We start from the raw sequence: 21,505 nt of genomic DNA, 5'->3' as shown, positions 1-21,505 counted from the left end.
CTTCTTGTGGTGTTTCTGATGGCTTGGGGATGGGCTCTGGTTCATTGATCACCCATGCGTGGTTCTCCCCAGATGTTAAGGCAACTTGGTAGCATTCTCTTGCCAAACTTGGTCTCCTCTGATTTCTCCTACTCCATGGGCTTTTGGAAACTTCACCTTCAAATAATATGTTGACGTTGTTACTCTTAGCCTATTGAGTGTAGGTCTTCCTAAGATAATGTTGTATGTTGAAGGGCAGTTAACTATGAGGAAATCAATTTCCTTGGTAACCTATGCTAGCTAAGTTCCTGCAATTACGGTTAGAGTGATGATGCCCTTAGGGACGATTCTATCTCCTGTGAAGCTTACCAGAGGCAAGGTGAAAGGCCTAATCCTTTTCTTATCCAATTTTATTTGATGAAACACAGGTAAGTAGATGATATCTGCTAAGCTTCTGTTGTCAATGAGCACCCGATGGATGTTGAATTCTTCTATTCTAAGCATGATTACCAGTGGATCATCATGGGGTTGCCTGATGCCACAGCCGTCTCTCTCTAAGAAAACAATATCAAGCTTGTCATTCTTTGGCATCTTCATTAGAGGGAGCCACGAATGGACACTATTTATTTCTCTCCCACGGGCTTTTTTCAGGGACTTCAGTGTTTTGCCTGCTATTAGTCCTCTTGAGATTGTCTTTATCTCTCTTGCAGGAGGTTTGCTATCTCCTGCTCCCTGATTTTTGTCCTGATTGTCCTTTCGTTGGTATCTGTGGGGCTCTGTTTTCTTGACATACTTCTATAACTTTCCTTGCTAGATCAAAGTCTCCACTTGATCTTTCAAATGCCTACACTTGTCTGTGCAATGCCCGAGGTCTTATGGAACCTATAGTACTTACTCTTGTCTCTTCTTTTTGTCAGAGTGCTGATTGGCTTCGGCCATTACAGAGAGGGATCGTCCTTTATCTACATTAGGACCTGCTCAATTGGTATTAGTAAAGGAGTAAAGTTAATGAACTTTGGCTTCATGTCTGGAAGTTCCTTCTTTTTTCCTGTGGTCTGCCCAACACTTCATGTCTCTTTCTTTTTATTGTGACTGCTGCTTGTTCCTTCGTCTCTCTTCTTTTTTCCTCTCATTTCTTTTGCAAGCACCGCATCTTCTGCATTCATGTACTTCTGAGCTTTTTGGAGTAACTCTGCGACTATTTTTGGTGGACTTTTAGTGATAGAAAAGAAGAAATCCTCGAGCAGCAACCTTGCCTGGAAAGTTGTTAGGATGACTTGATCTTCAATTTTGTTTACCTGTAGTAGCTCCTTATTGAATCGGGTAACATAATGTCTTAGTGATTCTCTTTCTGCCTGTTAAATGTTGAAAAGGTGACCAATTGGCTTCTTGTGTCTTTGCCCCCCAATGAAATATGAGCTAAACCCTTGTTGAGTTGCTCAAAATCTACAATAGTTCCTGGGGGTATCTTGCTGAACCATACTTTGACTGCTTTTTTTAGTGTTGTTGGGAATGCCCTACACATCACCTCGTCTGGGGTCATCTACAATAGCATCAATGTCTTGAATGATTCAATGTGATCTAAGGGATCCTTAGAACTGTCATATGACTCCAATTGTGGGAGATGGAATTTTGGTGGAAGGGGTTGGTTTAGTACTTTAGTAGCGAATGGTGAGTCTGTCCTTCAAATCATCCCATCCAAATTCTCCCCACCTTTATCCTTCATGGCACTTTTTATCTCACCCATCTCCTTCCTCATGTTGCGAAGCTCATTCTCCATTCTGGAGGAATCCTTTCCTGAGGTCCTGTCTTGTTTGTTGGCTTGAGGGTTTAATTTTTCCTCATTTTGATTTTCACTTGTTCGCCGGCGTTCTGCATTGGGATTCCATTGTCTTTTGCAGTTCTTCATTCTATTGAGTTAGCTCTTCCATGTTAGCTAGGAGGGCCTAGATTTGTTGTTGTTGCTCAGCTTCTTGTTGTTGTGCAATTTCTGATTCCATCTTGTACTTCGAGGAACTCTTTTGTCATTGGGAAAGATGGCTTGAATGATTAGTGTTTCCCACAGATGGCACTAAACTAATGATGCAAAAAATCAACAGTTGGCTCTTTGTCGTAGTGGACGGACGAAGTTGTGATTGTGGTCATCTCTGTTGGAGGAAAACTTGTAAAATGAATTGGGTGGAAAGTAACATGCTAGTATGGCGTTAACCAAAGTGCCTCCAATGCTTAAGTCAGTAAGGGAGAAAGATTTTAGAGAGAAATAGACTGAAAAGTGATTTTCTTAGAGTATTTATGTGTACCTTTCACTTCTGTTGATTTTTCTTTTATAGTTGTGTGCCTCATTAATGGGCAATGAATCACTGTATTTATGCTCAATGGCTAGTGCATTACAAAATCTTTGTCTGAAGTTCACAGCTCATTCATGACCGTTACTCCGTCTGTTACGCTTTGTCATCAATGAGTGTAATAGATGCGTAACATCGTCCCTTGGTTAATGACAGTTGCAGTTTAGTGACGATTGTAAATTTTTGACTCATCAATGTTGATTGATCAGTCCCTTGGCTGGAATTAGCTACTGCAGCTTTGTGTGTGAACTAATGACTTGAACAAAGGTTGATATTTGGGTGTTTTGATGAAGAACCCTAAGACTAACAAAAAGGTGGTTAAAGGATCTTAAAGATGATGGGTGTAATTAATAAACCATGAGAAAAAGATTAGTTTTATAACAACCAAAGGGTTAGAAAGCTTAATCAAGTACTCATAAAAACTTTTCTTACACTATTTGAAACTCACTAAGTATTTTGGAGTGGTTTTGGTAGATCTTCTGCTATTGGTGAAAAGTGAGATCCTTTTGGTGGTGGAAAGTGGTGGTATTTATAGGGGTAGAGGAGCTAGGGTTTGGTGGGACGTTTTAGCTAGTCAATTGGCCAGATTGATTGACCAAGAATCCCACAAAAAGGATAAAAGATAAAATTTAGGCTTCTAATCAAAAGATGCATATGCATTCACATGGGTGCATATGCGTCCGTACACACGCATACACATCTTTTGTAAGCCTCGTGGAAATTGGGCTTAAAAAAATATTTTGGGCTTGAAAATAGATTTTGGCCTCCAACTTTTCACGCCTTATGTTTTTAAAGAATTGCAAGTCTATCCATAATTTCTCTTGTGCATAGAGACTCGCCTTTTATTTTATTTTATTTTTATTTTTATTTTATTTTTTTATGGTGTGGGTGGGCAACTTTGTATGGTTACAATTCATAGGTTGCATGTTTTTTTAAAACACTTATTGTTATTTTTTCTAAAGAAATTGATAAGAACAAATAAATTGTTATTTTTATCTAAAAATTACAACAATTTGGCGCAGCCATGGCTTCTAAACCCCAACTTTTATTATATAGTATAATATATATACACACACACACACAATAGAAAGATGACATTTGTTCACTTAATAAACCCACTTAAGTGATTGTATACAATCATTTTTAGTGAGTTATATGCATTACACATGATAAGGACACATGTCATCTTCCTATTGTTGGCTACAATCAAGTTTATATCTAAATTTGGTCATATATATATAAGAATGTGTGGCCGATTATGATTAGTAAAGTATAAAGTTTAACAGTCATAATGGGGCGTAAGATTTATATTTAATTGTAGCCTAATTCATGTCTCAGAGTGTTATTCCTTTATTCCTTAATGGCTTATACGCATAGAAATTTGATGCATGCCGTATACAAAATGAATTGATTAAAAACAAAAAATTAAAAGAAAAAGTTTAGTTACAAAATTGGTTATAGCTTAAGACTACAACTTTACTCAATAAAATAAATATTACTACATATTTTGAAAATCTAACTGTTGAATTACATAATCTTTATGCTCTTAATACATATGACAACTTTGTGTCATTTAGATATTATTTACTATATAATCTATAAACTTATATTTTATGCATAATTTTAAACTACAAAAACTTGCAATTTAAACAATTTATTGATGATATAACCATTAATCTTTAATTTTCTGAAAATTTTGCAAGTATGGAGGATATAAGAAGAAAATGTAATACAATAGTGGATTTGTCAAAATTTACCTTCAATAAAAAGATATTGAGTAAGATTGTAGTTTTAAGTTATAGCCAATTTTGTAGCTAAATTTTGTTCAAAATTAAATTAATTTATTATTGGAAATCATAAAGTTCATGACAATGCATGTAGCAGTTGGCAATGGAACTAGTGGGCTTAGTTGTACAACTTGTTCACTTTTAGCTAGTCCACTCATCTTCTGAATTTAGAAATGATGCTGGTGTATTTAGATCCATATTAGGATGAAACGGGGTCCTAGCCCTCGAATTATGAGTATTCGCTTCATCCATTGAATCTTCAAGCTTGGCTTCATGTCTAGAACTTGGCAAGTTCCCAAATCCCCCCCCCCCCCACCCAAAAAAAGACGTTCTCTTGGAATGATCATGCATTCATTTCTTTATGGCCTATTTAGATTGAGGGAGCGTAGAGTAAATTTGGCCTAAAATTTGTCTATTTTTAACTAATTCTACTATACTCCCCTCCTTCCCCCCGATTTTAAACGGACCCTTAGTTTAGTGGTTGTTAAAATTTAACACATTCGATTCCAAAAGGTCATTAACATCCAAATCTTTCAGAAATTATTCTCCTTCTGAGTTGAAAGAATTGGGCATTCACTATCCCCATGAGGAACTATATTTTTATTAACAATTTGATTATTATCAAGTTGCCATGGGATAATAACCTTTGTGCACCGTACTGCTTTGGATCGAATCACTTGGTGAGCTATTGGTTTTATTTCTAGATTGGACTTCAAAGATGAGTTTCTGACCTTTTCCATTTGGTCATCACCTTTCACCTTCTTGCCCAAGTAAGTGTTCCAGTAATTTTTATATCATTGTCTGTTCTTCCCGGCAATCTCCTACTAATGAGTGACCACCTGCAAATCCCATAACATGACATGTAATTTGTAAACACATTAACTAACCAGTAACCACTTTTACATATTCAAACTTGTTCAGGACAACTAACTCTCAAGTTCTTGAAAGGAGACCGTGATACATATTTAAATTATTTTAACCCAAAACTTAATTCAATAGATTTGAGTCTAATAATATTTTCTTAATTATTCATCGACCAGATATATCAGATTCCATCATAGTTGTCTATTAGATTAGAATTAGCATTGGTGGAGCTAAAATTTTTAGCTTTTAGCAATTCAAAAAACTATTTTATTTATTTTAACACCTCACTTTACAATTTACCCAACATCTATGGTTCTATTTTTTTACTACTTCATTTAAATATTACTTCTTTATATTTTTTTATTCTCTCTTCCTCTCTCCTTCTCTTTATTACTTTATCAGTGTCGCCTACCTTTTTTACTTTCTTGTCCGTGCAGAATCTTGGTCCCACTTGTTTGAGTTGAGAAAGAAATAGGATAATATATATATATATATATATATATTTTAATAACTTGGAGCTACAATGAGCTGCCAAAGATGGCAGCTCACTACAGCTCATTGACAAATTCTTTTACCTATACCACCGTCAATGTGGCCTACCTTTTAGTATTTTTGGAGGTATAATAGCTATATTGCTATCATACCACCGTCAATGCTAATGCTCATTCACATCGGTGGAGTTAAAAATTTTAGCATTTAATATTTCAAAAAATTACTTTATTTATTTGAACACATAATTTTACAACACATCCTATATCAATGGTCTTATTTTTACCATCAGTAAAACACTATTCATTTTTTAAAATTAATTTCTTTATCACTTGCTCTCTCTTCCACTCTGCCACAAAACCCAACTAAGTGATAAAATAATATATATATATATATATTATGCCTTCTTGCTATTGTGAATTGCTAGTCTTGACAATTCACTGTAGCAAAAAGACAAAAATATTTGCCTTTAGCTCCACCAATGTTGGACACTGAATTGGAGTTTGAGTTACCACCACCAATAGTGATGCTCAAGAGAGTGAAATTAACACCTTGTCAAGTTCATGCATGTACTTATACCATGAAACACATGTTAGGACAAAATATATCTTACCCCCAAAAATTTGTACTACACTACTGTGTCTAAATGATATATTAACAAATTATTCTTGTTGCTACTACCCGTAAGAGCATTAGTATCCGATTTCTCAAATGCCCTATGCTGGTATATTTTAGCATCAAAGTCGCAAAATGACCCATTATCTGGTCTTGTAATTGTAAAAAATTTACAATTGAGTTATAGTGCCATCATAAATTTATGAAGGCACCGTAGTTCAATTGTAAAAAAAAAAAAATATTCATTTTAATTTCTTCTTTCTCTTTCTCCCTGATTCACTTCTCTCTCTGTCTTACACTCATTCCTCTCTCTTCTTCAACTTTTCTATTTTCTCTTTGTTTCTCCCTCTTCTATGTTTGTTTCCATGAGTAATAGGTTTGCTAATCAGTGTGGTGGTGTGGTTGTCAGCGAGATCGAAGTGATGGGTTTCTAGATCGGTGTGGTTATCGGGATGGTGGCGTGGTTGTCGGCAAGATCGGTGATCACCTTTTTTTTTTTTTTTTTTTTTTTTTTTTTTTTTGTGGTTCTTGTGGTGGGTTTCTCTTTGTGGTTGTTGGTGTGGGTTTCTCTTGGTGATTCTTGAGGTGGTTGCTTTTTTGTTGTTGTTGTTGGTTTTTTTTTTATTTTTATTTTTATTTTTAAAGAAACTTTTATGGTTGTTGTTGGTAGTGGGTTTGGTGGTTTTTTAATGGGTTTTGGTGGTTGGTCGGTGCTGTGGTGGGTTTCTTCGGTGGTGGCTGGGTTTTTTCCTTGGTGCAATGGCTGAGTTTGTTTGGTGTCGTAGTGGGTTTGCTTGGTAATTGTGGTAGTGGGTTTTCTTGGTGGTGGCTTAGTTTTTTTTTAATTATTTTTTATGAAGAGGAAGAGAGATAGAAAGAAAGAGGAGAGAGGAGAGGAAAAGAGAGAAAGAGGTAGTGAAATTAATATTTTAATGAATAGATGAGATAAATGAGAAATGGGATGTTGGGTGTATTGTAAAATGATATTGGATAATAGATAAAGTAGTTTGTGAGATGGTAAATAGAATATTTTTTAGAAAGTAGATGTGAATGCTCTAAGGGATTAGACTAGAAACTCTACTTTATTTTTGGAAGTGCTTGAGGGAGGTACTAACTTATCTAAAAGTATGTGGTATAAGAGCAGTAAGAAACATCATTTTCGAACTTTTCCAACTAGTTTTCAAAAGTCCAAAAAAAAAAAAAACAAAAAAAAAAATAAAAAAAAAAAAAAAAAAAAAAAAAAAAAAAAAAAAAAAAAAAAAAAACAAAACAAAACAAAACATAGAAAAAAAAAAAATAAAAAAGCAAAAGAGAAACAAAATTGTACTAAAACATTGTTACGACCTCGATGGTTCCTAATAGAGGTGGATGGAAATTGTATGATTTTGACTAAATTTGACATAGCCAACCTCCAAACTATTATTAAGAGAGAGACATAAAGAGAATAAGAGAGAGAAAATCACTAAACAACAATTTTGTTTATTCATTTAATGCTTAGTTGTGAAGTACAATTATTTATTTATGGGAAGCTATTTTCTAATCTAATTGTCTCACATGGTTTAAGATAAACGACTAACAAATCTCTAATGCACACTTACTACTAACACGTGTTTATAAGAAATACACATGATAATTATGATTAGTTTGCAAGACTACTAACAAACTCACTCTTACTTCTCCAGTTATAACTAACTATCAACTAAGTTATACCTAATTTAATTTAACCTTTGGGATCTCATTCATCTAAGCTATATGGCAACGGGTGTGAATTAAAAAGAATTTGACTTGATTTGAGGTAACCACTTTCCAAAGAATTAAGATAAGAAAGAGATAGAAAGATTAAGAGAAAGATAAATACACTAAGAAAAAATTTGGTTTATTCATTCAATGTTTAATTGTGAACTACAATCATATATATAAATACACACACACATGCGCGCACACACACACACACAAAGCCAAAGTTAAGAGAAAATCCAATTAGATTCAAATTTGGATTTCAATTGAGCTCTAATTTTGTGATGTGTCAATTCAATTTCTTAATTTTGGTGAAGACATTTAATACTCATTTCAAAAATTGAAAAGTTGTTTATTTTCACAAAGGAAAGAACTCTGCTACAAGATCAAGTCCAATGGGGAATTGGAACAAAGGTTCAACTGTAGGTTGGTATTTTGGGATATGCTAGGATAGTGGTAAGATTTCTCATACTTGTAATTGCTTGATTATTGATTAGTGGATTTTTGAGAGTAGTGACCTTAAATTCACACAGTGGGGTTTTTGCCTTGTAAGAAGTTTTCCCCATTTGTCAGCAAATCACTGTGTTAATTTATTTTTCACTACATTTAGTTTATTTGGTGATTTGTTGGTGCCTCCACAATTTGCATATAATTTGACCTAATTAACCAACTTGGGTAATTGAATTAATTAACCGGGGTCAATTTATTTTAACCCAATAAATTTCTTGGGAATTTGCTGAAAAGTTCAGAAGGAGAGCATCCAAGGAAATGGGAGTTTGTTTCTAATCTTGATTGATTTGCCTGCCTACATTGGTGAGTTTATAACTTTGGGACTGATTTCTCTTGTACTGTTATATGCAAAGGAATCTTACATGTTCATTTTTGGATTTGAAATCCATGACTAAATCAATGGCTCTCAATTCAGGCTCGGTATCTCATGTCGTGAATCCTAGCCAGATGTTTAATTGTTTGTGCATTATGTTTGTTGAAGGTTGCTCGATTGCTTGGTTTATATGAAGCAGTAGTTCTACCCAAAAGAGCAGTTTAGGTATGCATACCTATTCGAATGTAATAACATTTAAGGGGATGCTGTGGTTTTTAAATTTTACTACACATATAGCATTTAACAGTTGATCTATCTGATTATGCTATTATCGACATTCTGTCTTTTTGAACAATGATTAAATGCATAGTATCAATTGGATTAGTTTTCTATTTATAAAAATCTCTCTGACTTAGTTCTGAATGAAGTCGTAAGTCAAACACATGCAAAAGTACTTGACAGCTAGGTTAAATACAAATTGTTCATGAGCTTTATCTAGAAGAAAGTTCTATTGCTAAACACTAGTTGATTCTTAAGTGATTTAATCCTTGTTCTTTGTTGGTGTAGTTTGGTTCAGGTGTCTGCTGGAAGTGCAAAAGTGCAGTAATTCAATTGGTATCAAATTTGACTTGATACCGCCATTGGATTAATTAATCGCATATGTTCCTCTCTTTCTTTGTAGAGCAAGACTTAGGTACAGTACTTAGATGCTGTTCCTTAGATTCCCCTCTTAAGATTCTGCCATGTAGATTTTTTCTCATAGGATGGAAGTGTATTTTTTAGTTAAGTAGTCATATGGTTGAATCTTAAAAGGGGAACTTAAAGAACAACACCTAAGGTACTGTACGTAAGTTTTGTTCTTTTTTGTAACTAGAATTTAAATGATTTTGTTGTATGAATTGGGATTTGAGAAGATTAGTCTTTTTAATTGAGTGAATGAATGCTATAAGGTTTGGGAGGGGACATCCTAAGTTTGAAGCCTTTGATATGAACTTGGCTTTTGTGTTTGTGACTTTGTGATTTTGTGTTTGTGGACCTTATTGACTCATTAGATTTGTATAATAGAATATTATGTCAAACTATGATGCATATTTTCCTTTATTTGTTTTTATTTTTTATTTTTGAGGAAACAGTAATACTTTTTTTTTTTTTTTTTTTTACTATAAGAAACCGTAATACTTATTAGAATACATAGACACGAAAGTAGTATCTAGAGCACGAAATAATTGTGTCATAAATATTGAGATTTGGTCAAGTTTCCAAAAAGAGATTGGTGATTTGGTCAAGTTTTCAAATTGGAAAATTCAAATTACATTTCCTAAATGAGTTGGGTCCTTATCATTAATGAATTTAATGCCAAAATATTTTCTCTTAAAAGTTAAATTTGAAGTTGAATAAAATTTGGCAAGTGATAATGGTGTCATAAATATTGAGATTTGGTCAAGTTTTCAATTTGGAAAGATTTTTTGATTTGGTCAAGTTTTCAAATTGGAAACAGATTTGGTATCAATGCCAATGTTATAGAAAATAACTCAAAAAAAACAAAAGACCCAAAAATGGCAAAAGACCCAACAGCCAAAAAAAAAAAAAAAAAAAAAAACTCAAAAGCCCAACCTGAAAATTTCAGCAACCTTTCGGGTGGGTCAAAAATCCATTCGGGCAGGTGTGTGTTTTATTGGGTCAGGTTGAGGGTGACTCCAAACCCGAACCGACCCGACCCGCTTTTTGCTCACCCCTACAATTAGCTAGGATGTAAAGTTGTTAAGTTGATTTTTGGTAGCTAGAGTTCAAGTCCAATTAGCTAGAATCATATTGTTTATTCCTAGATGACTTAGGTTATAATATATGAGAATTGGAATAGGGAAAACACTCGGTGTGTATTTGGGGTTTGACTTATATGAGAAATTTTCCTTTATATTTCCATATCTATTAGTAAAAGTTGGGTTTGGCTTACCTTCAGTACTTTTTTTTTAAAAGTCTATTTTTCTTTTAATGAGAGACTGCTACATCACCCACTAACTAAATAAAATGTGGGGATTAAAATCTATTACCACTTGTCATTGTATATTTAAAACAAAAGAACATGTCCAATTAAAAAATTATCAGAAGTAAGCCAAACTCATAAAAGTTTTTCCTCATTACCACATGTGAACGTAGGCCTAGAGCTAACTCCTTTGTCAATCACTTCTAATATTTTCTAAACTTTTTCCATTTTTTTTTTGAGAAAGCTAATATTTTCTAACCTAAGACTAAGGCCCCCGCTATAAAAATATCTCTACCCTTTCATAAAAAAGGTTCCACCCTATATTATAAAAATTCCCAAATTTTATGGTTAATATTAAAAAAAAAAAAATAGTTGTGCATTATTTTTCGCATGAGTAATGCTAGGGTGATTTCAAATTTTACTTCGTAAAACTTGCAAACTAATATGGTACCAATTACAACAACAACAAAAAAAAAGTAATGCAAACATTCATTAATTAGCTGGTTGAATTCATAATCACATTCATTTATACATTAATTAGTAAACATTTTGTAGTAAAATTTGTGATAGCTTTCACATTTTATTTTTCTCATCTCCATCAAGGCCTCCAAAATACTAGACCAATATAAACCTAATCTAATCCTATACTGTTTGGGGGGAAAAATGTTGTAAATGTGTTAGTTCATCAATGATGATTAATTTTCTCTAATAGCTTGAGACTTTAATTTTTGTAAACAAATCTCCTTCATAGTAAATTGTCAACATTAGTGACTTAATCTTCCACATCAACCAATCTTTACCTTCTTAATACTAAAATATAAAATTAAAAATTAGATTACAACTTTACTAAACCATGCATCTCCTTATATCTAACATAAAATAAAGTTCTTTAAAAAAATAAATTTTTTTTGAGTTAAATGTTATGCTTTAACTATAATATTTAATTCTCTATATATAACCTTTGTTTAGTTAGTACGAATTCATCAAATTATATATTTCATTCATCAAATTAATCTTGAATTAATTAGTATTAAATAAATTTATTTAATTTATATTTAAATATAATAAAAACTTATTTAAGTTTATCATTTTAAATATCAAATTATATCGAGCCAACTATGGAGAAGAAGATTTCCCATACCTATTACCAAGAAGCTTATGTAGTTTGATAATGAGATATTCTTCATCCTCAGAAAAGTTGCCTCTCTTGATATCTGGCATTAGATAATTCAGATTTGTACGTGATTAATATTAACCGATTATTATCTATACTATCAATAAGATGATTCCTCTCTTTGGACTAGACTTTTATATGGTTTAGAAATATCCCTAAACCTTACATTTAGTAAGGAAAAAACTTGAGAACAACTCGGTAAAAATATATCTTCAACTCCACTTAAAATGTCTACAAAACAAGATACTCTTCTACTAATCCATGTCTTCTTTTAGGTTCATATTTTTATGTAATTGGCATATCCTATGACAAAATGCATTTTACTTGTATTTAGGTAAATCTAAGTAGGTTCAAGATGATCATTACAAGTGATTACATTGGAGACATGAAGATTACTCAAGAATTGCTCAAGAAAAGCTTAATCTATAGGTCCTGATACCTCCTCGATACCCGTTGATCTATCGAGATTTACTGAAGCTCGATACTTGTCTCGATACCTCTTGATCTATTGAGCTTACGAGATTTCTGATATAGTTTGCAATGTTTTAATTCTATTGGCTATTTGTTTATGGGTTTGTATAATCCTAATAGGGTTAGGAAAGCCCAAGGTTTGTGTAAACCTAATTGGAATAAGAGAGTTCATTAAAAATGCCTATTAAGCTCCTATTTAAATAAGGAGGTGGAGAAAGAAAACCCAAACCCTAGAAAGCTTCATAAGGTTTTCTTTTTGAAACCCTAGCTTCTTCCTACAAAAGAAAGAGATATTGCTACGTTTCTTGTACGCCTTTGGGTTCTGTAACCAAACAAAGTCTCTAGCACCAACATTGAAGATCTTATTAGTGTTTCTATGTGAAACTGTTGCAAATCTACTACAATAATCAAAAGATTGCTGTGGAGTTAGTCACGTATTGGGATCCGTGCAAAGAATTTAGTCACAGATTAGAGATTTGTGCAAAAAGGAAAGAAGTCTCTACAATATCAAGTCCAATTAGGGATTGGAGCAAAGGTTCTAGGTTGGTCATTTTGGGATAGGCTTGGTAGTGGTAAGATTTCTTGTACTTGTAACTGTTTGTTCTTGATCAGTGAATTCTTGGGAGTAGTGACCTAAAATTAATTCGGTGAAGTTTTTGCCTTGCAAGAGGTTTCCCTATTCGTCAACAAATCATCATGTTATTTATTTTCTGCCGCATATTTATTTATTTGGTGATTTATTGGTGCCTCCACAATTTGCATGTAATTTGACCTAATTAATCAACTTGGGAAATTGAATTAATTAACTAGGGTCAATCTATTTTAACCCAACATCTTCAAAACAAACTTATCTATTTTTTTTTAAAGGGAAATTATGACACTAGACCAAGAAAAAAAAAAGCCTCATCACACGTGCTTTGCGCATGCGACAAGGCTAGTAGTTTTTATGTTTTTGTTTTCCTTTTGGACCTACCTACGACCAAGTTGCACCATAATAATTTATATTATCAAAATTAAGTAAAAAATATTTAATATTATTAATCTTAGCACATATTTGTTTTGTTGCATAGACACTTTTTGTTATACACATATTAGTTTAAAAATAATAATTGATTTGTGTCTTGAAGTGTGTTTTTAAGTTTTTTATTTTTTTTTATACTACTATATATAAAATAATATATATAAAAAAAATTTATTCATCATTGTTTTAATTTAGCTCCGAAAGATAAACTCCTAGTTACTAGATAATTATATCGTAGCCTAATCTTGCTTACAATCTTACACCCATTGGTTACTAAGGAAAATCAGCCAAATGCTTTATACTAAGTGAAATGGTGAAATAATAAGCCGTATGCCTTATACAACATGAAATGGTTAAAAATATATACATACAATTAAGAGAGTCAATACCGTACTGGAGACTATTTGGATTTGATTAGAAGAATGATATATTTCAATATTGGTTAATATCGGTGTGCCGTTTCGGGTTTACCACTAATTTAATATATACATACATACATACATACATATATATATATATATTTATATATTCATTTGTCAAAATTTATATAATTTATTAAAAAATTCAAAATTATTAATCTTTATCATAATATGTTAATATCTTGTTAAGATTTCAACTAGGCAATAATAATAGCAGGGAATTGATGTCCTTGTTCCTACTTCTTACATGATGATAATAATAATAATACTCCTAATAATAATATCACAGCAATTTTGACACAAAACCTGGGGTACCCAAAAAAAAGCCTTTTTCACTTAAAAGTTAAAATGCCATTTGAAACTTCCTTGTATTAAAAATAAAGTAAAATAAAATTTGAACTGTCAAAGTTTGCTAGCAATTTAGTGCATTCACATGGGGTGTCAGGCAGGTATACTACCAAAAAAAAAAAAAAAAAAAAAAAAAGGTCACAACTAACAATTGAAGTCTTAGCGGGAGTCTAGATGTTGTTGAAATGATTTTTTTTTTTTAGTGCGTTTAGCCTGTATTTGTGGGTCATGTATATTATTTATGGAACTTATAATTACAGAATTTAATAAATTTTAAGTTAAAACTGGGACTCATGACACTATTTATATATTTATAAATTATTTTACTACAATATTTTCAGTTTTCAATTTTTAGTAATAAGTTGTATCCAAACATACCTTTAGAAATAAAAATTTAAAAAGTAAGAGAGGCAGACAGATGGATGGCTGGGTGTGAAGAAGAAGAAGAAAAGGAAGAAGAATATCTGGTCACTTTTGGATGATGATGTTATGGTTAGATGATATTTTTTTTACTGTTAGTTTCTGTTTTTCTGGTTTTTATTTTACTGGCCGGTATTCTTTTTCCGTCCGATATCAGATTTTTTCCCCACTACTCATACATGATAACACATGAAGCAATTGTTGAAAATTTTCAACCAAGATCCACATACCAAAAAAGTAAAGGAATTAAAACATCCGGAGAACAAAAGGGGATGAAAACTAAAAGCAATTTACCAAACTCTCAAATATCACTAGTAAATATTTATTTAAAAAATAGTAGGTAGACATAACACAACTAATGAGAAACTCGCCATGAGAATGAGAGGAAGAAGCCACAAGTTCTTACAATGTCAAGAATAGTTGCGTTTGTGTGAGGAAGGTGAATTACACCTCTTCATTTGCAATCACACACGCATATTTGGGTAACAATGCCACTAACACAATGTATAGGGCATATATGTGAGAGTGTGTGTGTGTGTATATATTTATTTGGTATATGAGAGTATTAATGTATTGGATTTTAATGGGTCAAACCAATACATTTGCAACCGAAAAATGTCTAATATTAACGTGCGGAGAGCATTATCCATTATTGGGTTCAACGGATGCCAAGCAAAATAAATTCCAACTATTCATGATTTAATTAGATGCACAGAGATGACTATAGATAATGGGCTTAGTTATGCATCTCATTTACTTTCAGCTATTCCATGTATCTTCTAAATCCAAAAAAGATGCCAATGTGTTAAGATCCATAGCTTCATTTGGCTGAAAAGGATTAGTAGCCCTCCAATTCGCAGGCTTCCCTTCATCCATTAAATCTTTAAGCTTGGCATCGCATCTAGAAACTGGCAAATCCAACACAATGTCACGTACATTGATTTCATTGGTTTGGTGGCCATTTGAATTTTGCACATCCGATCTCAAAAGGTAATTTGTATCCAAATCTATCAGGCAGTCAGAGATATTATTCCCCTGCTGAACTAAAGGAAATAGGTTTTCTCTATTCCCATAAGGAACTATATTTTCATTGAAAAATATTTGATTATTATTTGGTTGCCATGGGAGAATAACCTTTGTGCACCGCATTGCTTTTGGTCGAATCACAGGGTGAGCAACTGGTTTTATTCTTGGATTGGAGTCTGATGTCAAATTTTTTATCCTCTTGCTTAAAATGGTGTTCCAGTAATTCTTTATCTCATTGTCAGTTCGTCCTGGTAATCTCCGAGCAATGAGTGACCAACTGCGCCCAAAGGAAAAAAAGACCATATAATCTATATGTGAGTATTCCTGTAGTTCAACTGATTAACACTTCATGATGTTTCTAATGAAAACATTCGGGATTCAAATTTCTCATGCTCCTTTATAACTAATAAAAAAATAATTATTGCATGCAAAATGAGTTTCTTTTACTTGTTTATGATTTGCACATATGTGGATTTTATAAATTTTTCTCAAAATTAAATATACTGTTACTTATGTTGATCTTTTATTTGATACTTGTTAAACTTATCACTATATATTATCAAATTTGCAATTAATTAATAGCAATGTGTAAGGTGTTGTTTATTATTTCTTCATAAAATTAATATAATAAAAAAATCATAAAATTATTATAATAAAAAAAGTTGTTGTTTATCATATTAAAATCATATAATAATAATAATAATAATAATAATAATAATATATTTAGTTTTATTTTTAATCTAAAATACATTTTGGTTTACTCAGAAGAAGTTAATAAAAACTTTATACAATATTTTATATGAAGATCACTGTTATGCATATAACTTTTTAAACAATATAGTCAACTTATCATCACATAAAGTTGTGGAAAAAATTATATCTCTAATATTAAATAAAATTATTTAATTTATATATATTTTTATGAATAATTTACTTAATATATATTTAAATATAAAAACCATTATTTAAATCTATCGCCTCAAATCTCAAATTATATTGAACCGGCTCCGGAGGAGAAGAAGTAGATTTTCCATACCTGTTACCAAGAAGCTTATGTAGTTTGATAATGAGATCTTCTTCATCCTCAGAAAAATTGCCTCTCTTGATATCTGGCCTCAGATAATTCAACCAACGAAGCCGGCAACTCTTCCCACATCGCCTCAGCCCTACAAAATAAGAAGTGTCAGTGTGAATATATAATCGACAAAAGAGAACCACTTCAAGAGAAGAGAGAATATATAGTGCATTTTGTTAGAAGTTAGAACCAGCTCTTTGAGGCAGGTCTGTCCATTTCCCTTTGCCATGGATTTCAATGTAGTTTTTAAGGATGTCATCTTCCCATGCACACCATGCTCCTCTGATTACACCTTTTGCACAGCATGGCCTCCTTCCCATTTCTGCTCTCTCACAACAACTTTTCACTTTCTCTTTTTAGATTTTGCTCACACTACTCTAGAGTGAGTTCCAAACCTTCTTATACAAATGTGCCGCATAAAGCATGGTCTATCTGAAATTGTTATTATTATTATTATTATATTCATGGCTGTAGCATTTTTTATGCATTTAGCAACAAGGGCAAAAACTACCTAATATTCAACTTTTTGCTCTTTTTAGATTTTGCTCACACTACTCAACAGTGAGTTCCAAACCTTCTTATTATAGAAATGTGCCACATAAAGCATGGCCTATCTGAAATTATTATTATTATTATTATAATAATGGCTGAAGCATGTTTTCGCGTTTAGCAACAAGGACAAAAACTACCTAATATTCAACTTTTTGCTCTTTTTAGATTTTGCTCACACTACTCAACAGTGAGTTTCAAACCTTCTTATTATAGAAAGGTGCCACATAAAGCATGGCCTATCTCAAATTATTATTCTTATTATTATTATATTCATGGCTGAAGCATGTTTTCCGTGTTTAGCAACAAGGACAATAACTACCTAATGTTCTCTCAAAAAAAGAAAAGAAAAAAAGAACACCACCTACTTTTGAGGATATATTGATATATATTTTTTAAATGAATAGACTGTACATATTGATTATTTATGATTATTAACTCAGAAGTCTGGACACTTCATTTGAGGTGTTGTACCCATGTCGGACACGTGCCGGACACTTCTGCATACATGTCCTGGTTGAGTTCTTCTTTTAAAATTATATAATAAAAAAAAAAAAAAACAAGACACAATTGGGACACAAGAACAAAAAGAATTGAATACCCTTTCACAAAACAAAGATAACTATCGTCCTTTGAATAATAATATTGCATTTGAAAATTAATAATTATCTTTATCCTTGATTTGTATTCTAATTTCTTAAAATCTTTAATAGTAATGGATTTGCTTTATTATCCATTATTACTCTTAACTTGATAAAAAAATGATTAATTATACATAGAAATAAAAAATTTATTATTTTTCTTAAACTGATATATGTTTAATATTATATGAAAATAAATGTTTAACTATATATTGTGAGAGATCTCGGCAAAAGCGTCCCTTAAAAAAGAGATTCGAATACCTTTTAGGGCACCTCTCTTTTTGGGTAAGTGGTATGGAGTCGCCACTTATTTTTTTTATGCAAAAAAATAAGAAAAAAATAAATATATGATTGAATTGTTCTCTTCATTGATTGAATAAAAATTACATATCTTGAAAAACTTGAAAATTACATAGCTTTGGGTCCTAGTTACAATCTACCAAAAATACATCACTTGTTGTCCTAATTACATTCTACCCAAAATAAATAAAGACAAGACTAGATCTACTTAGCCAAAGACCTAAATCCGGAAGCTAGGTTACGGAATGGGAAGGTGTTAGGCACCCATTCTGCCTAGACAGAATCTGGTATTCTAGACTCTTGTGCATGTCATGAATGATATGTTGAACATGTGACACTAAAATTAAATCACACAAATTTATTTATGAATGAAGTTTCTTCTTTTGTTTAAAAAAAAAAATTAGATCTATTTTTATTGTTAAAAAAATTGATTTTGATTTGTCAAAATACCAGATCTGTTTTGTAGTATGTAGAAAAAAGTGGTTTTTGGAGATAAAAATTCAGATCTATTTTTATCACATAAAATAAAGTCTTTTGGTTTGAAAAAGTATTAGATCTGTTTTTTAAGAACTAAAAAAAATGGTTTTTGGATTTATAAAATATCAGATCTGTTTTGAGATAATAAAAAAATGTTTCTTTGATGACAGAAAAATTAGATCTAGTTTGTATATGTTTTAAAAAGAATGCAAAAGATTTTTTAAGAAGAGAGTTTCACTCATAATCTAAATTTATACAATCATGAATTAAAGAAAATAAACACTAACACAAACATGTTTAATCTTTTTCTTTATTTCAAAAATCTGCAATTATTAAAGAAAAACCATATATGTATCTAAGAAAGATACAAATCAGTTTTTAATTGAGAAAAATTCAGATCTGCATCTCATAAAGATGCAGATCCCTTTTTATTTGAGAAAAATTTAGATCTACATCTAAGAAAGATGCAGATTTGTTTTTGTATTGAGGAAAAATCAGATCTACATCTAATAAAGATGTAGATCTGTTTTATTTCAAGAAAAATCCAGATCTACACCTAATAAAGATGTAGATCTGTTTTATTTTAAGAAAAAGAATTGTTCACATGCAAATTATTGACATTCAAGAAAGAGATTATAACAATCACATAAAAAAAACCAATCATGCTTTAAATAAAACAATAATTAACAATTCATGCTATGGATAAAACATTCATCAACATAAAAAGATAGCATAGAAAATAGAGAGGGCGATTGAAAACAACATCTTGCATAAGCACTCCTTGTTCTTGAGATGATGTTTTAGGGTTCAAATAAACTTATTCAGTTATCTTTGAAACCTAAAAACCCTAATTTAAGTAACAAATCTCAGAGAGGATCAGCAAATATCAGTAATTTGAGAGCCTCAAAATGTGTGCTTCTTAGAGCGTAAAAATAAGGTGCTGAATTATGAGGTTCAGTCTCTATTTATAGTGGCTAGAAGGCTCTAAAAAATAGGCATGGACGATTAGGGTTTGAATTTGGACGCATCCTTTTGCGAAAAGATAAAAAAAGGTGTGCCTTATAATCACCCGAAGGCCGTTAGGCCAAAGCCCACAAGGAGAAAATTCGGCCCTTTTGGAGTGCCGAACGGGACTCCAAAAGTGTTGAATTGCCCTTTGGATTCTGAACATTCTTTCATGTTCGGGTGTCGTTTGGACTCCTTTCTTAGGTTTTTTTTGGCCAGTCCTTGTACCTAGACGCGTTTTCATCCTCCATTTATGATTTTTCATCTCTTTTCTGGATAATTCAGGATATTTAAGAATAATTATCTTGTAGATAGATACCCTAAAATAAATCTTGATAAAGTTCAGATTATTCACAATTTTATTGTTACCCAATCATCTTTTTTATTCCTATGCATGTAGTCCTATTTTAAACACTAATTATCAACCAATCACAGAATTATTTAATTAATTTAAATGGCTTAACCAATTAGAATTAATTTAAACCGATCATGTGTGGTTGACCTTACACAATGCATGTTGATTGTACAAACTTGATCATGCAATATCCTTCAATTCGATGGCCCGATTTGAAAACCGGAAACACCATTGCGACTGTTAGAATCTCAAGACCATTTTTATGATATGTAATGAATGAATTAATGCATGTAATGCAAAGACAAGTTGATGCATGTAGTGCAAGAACCAATTGATGCATGTGATGTAATTTGTGGTACATAGATGGTCATTCAAGTCATTCTCCTTGATTAAATCATGGGTGCAAAATTGAGTGTCTACATATATAAAAATATATTTAATAATTAATTAATATATGTATCTTCGCCATACTCGTATCATACTTTTTTAAAAATTGCTGTATCGCTGTACAGTCAGTGGCGAAGCTAGAATTTTAGTTCAAGGGGCCAAAAAAGCTAGAGTTTAAAATTGTAAAAACACCTAGAGATAGAAGGGGGAAAAATAGTGATGTCTCTGGGGTTTTAGTGATATGAACATTAAGTAGTTTTAAACTTACTATTATTATTATTATTATTATGAGTAAAATATGGGATCTACTAATTAAAATAACGAGAGATATGAACAACTTTCAATAATTCTAGAGTCATAAAATTTTCATAATTGTTAAATGGTTCGTTGTTAATTAGTAAATAAATAAGAATATCAAAGATGGGTCTAAATAAAAGAAAGTAAAAATTTACTAACTCAATTATGGTGAAAATTATTATGTTTCTTACAATGTAAATAAATTAAATAAAAAATCAAAGCCAAAGTGATGTGAAAGTGAAAATCTGAGACAAGCCAAAAAGTTAGAAGTTATTTTGACTTTGATGTGTCTGGATCAAATATATATAAAAATACTTAGATGTGTTACGAACTTCTTGCGCCGTTTATTACGGTGGAAAGTTTTTTTTTTTTAATTTTTTAATTTTTTTTATTATTTTCTTTTGTCTTTTTGAGTAAGGTTGCAAAATAGCTTATTTTTTGCCAACTTATTTTACTATTCAGTTTAGTTTTGCTACTATTCGTGGGCCCCACTGCACTTTTTGGTACTATTCATGGATTTCGTTGTACTATTTCAGATAACTTTTACCTTTATCTACAGTACTTTTAGCAAAAAGTTTTCAGTTTCAACAAAATAAACAAATCAAAAACAGACCTTAAGAATGTGTTAGTTTTTTATTCCTTTTATTGAGTGTTGTTTAGTTTTTTTTTTTTTTTTCCTATGTTAATGAATCACAGGGGCAAACTCTTCACATATGCCTATAGCTATGAAAGTTTTGGAGGAGTTAGGGGGGGTCATTTGCCCCCCCTTGACCCCCCTGCCTCTACCCCTGCATACAGTATCCATACCCATACCTATGTTTGTACAGGTGTGCTTCCAAAATCATTAATCACAGTCCAATATTTTAGGAGATTTTTTTTTTTTGATGAAGAATATTTCAAGAGAAATTTAAAGCCAA

The 21,505-nt window shown here is 31.7% G+C and overlaps 1 protein-coding gene across 1 annotated transcript; it reads right to left on the bottom strand.

Annotated features, from left to right (window-relative positions):
* Positions 1-14,765: 14,765 nt before the first annotated feature.
* On the bottom strand, positions 14,766-16,980 carry LOC112033971 (transcription factor MYB1). The gene is made up of 3 exons (XM_024066756.2): positions 16,768-16,980; positions 16,539-16,668; positions 14,766-15,779 (listed from the first exon to the last, which is right to left on the bottom strand). The coding sequence occupies exons 1-3, from the start codon at positions 16,895-16,897 to the stop codon at positions 15,236-15,238; spliced, it is 804 nt and encodes a 267-aa protein (XP_023922524.1). The 5' UTR covers positions 16,898-16,980; the 3' UTR covers positions 14,766-15,235.
* Between the last annotated feature and the right edge of the window lie 4,525 nt (positions 16,981-21,505).

This window comes from Quercus suber, unplaced genomic scaffold (genome assembly GCF_002906115.3).
Source record: "Quercus suber isolate HL8 unplaced genomic scaffold, Cork oak 2.0 scaffold_46, whole genome shotgun sequence".
NCBI classification, from domain to species: Eukaryota; Viridiplantae; Streptophyta; class Magnoliopsida; order Fagales; family Fagaceae; genus Quercus; species Quercus suber.
The sequence above is the reverse complement of the archived record's forward strand: the minus strand, read 5'-3'. Positions and strand labels throughout refer to the sequence as shown.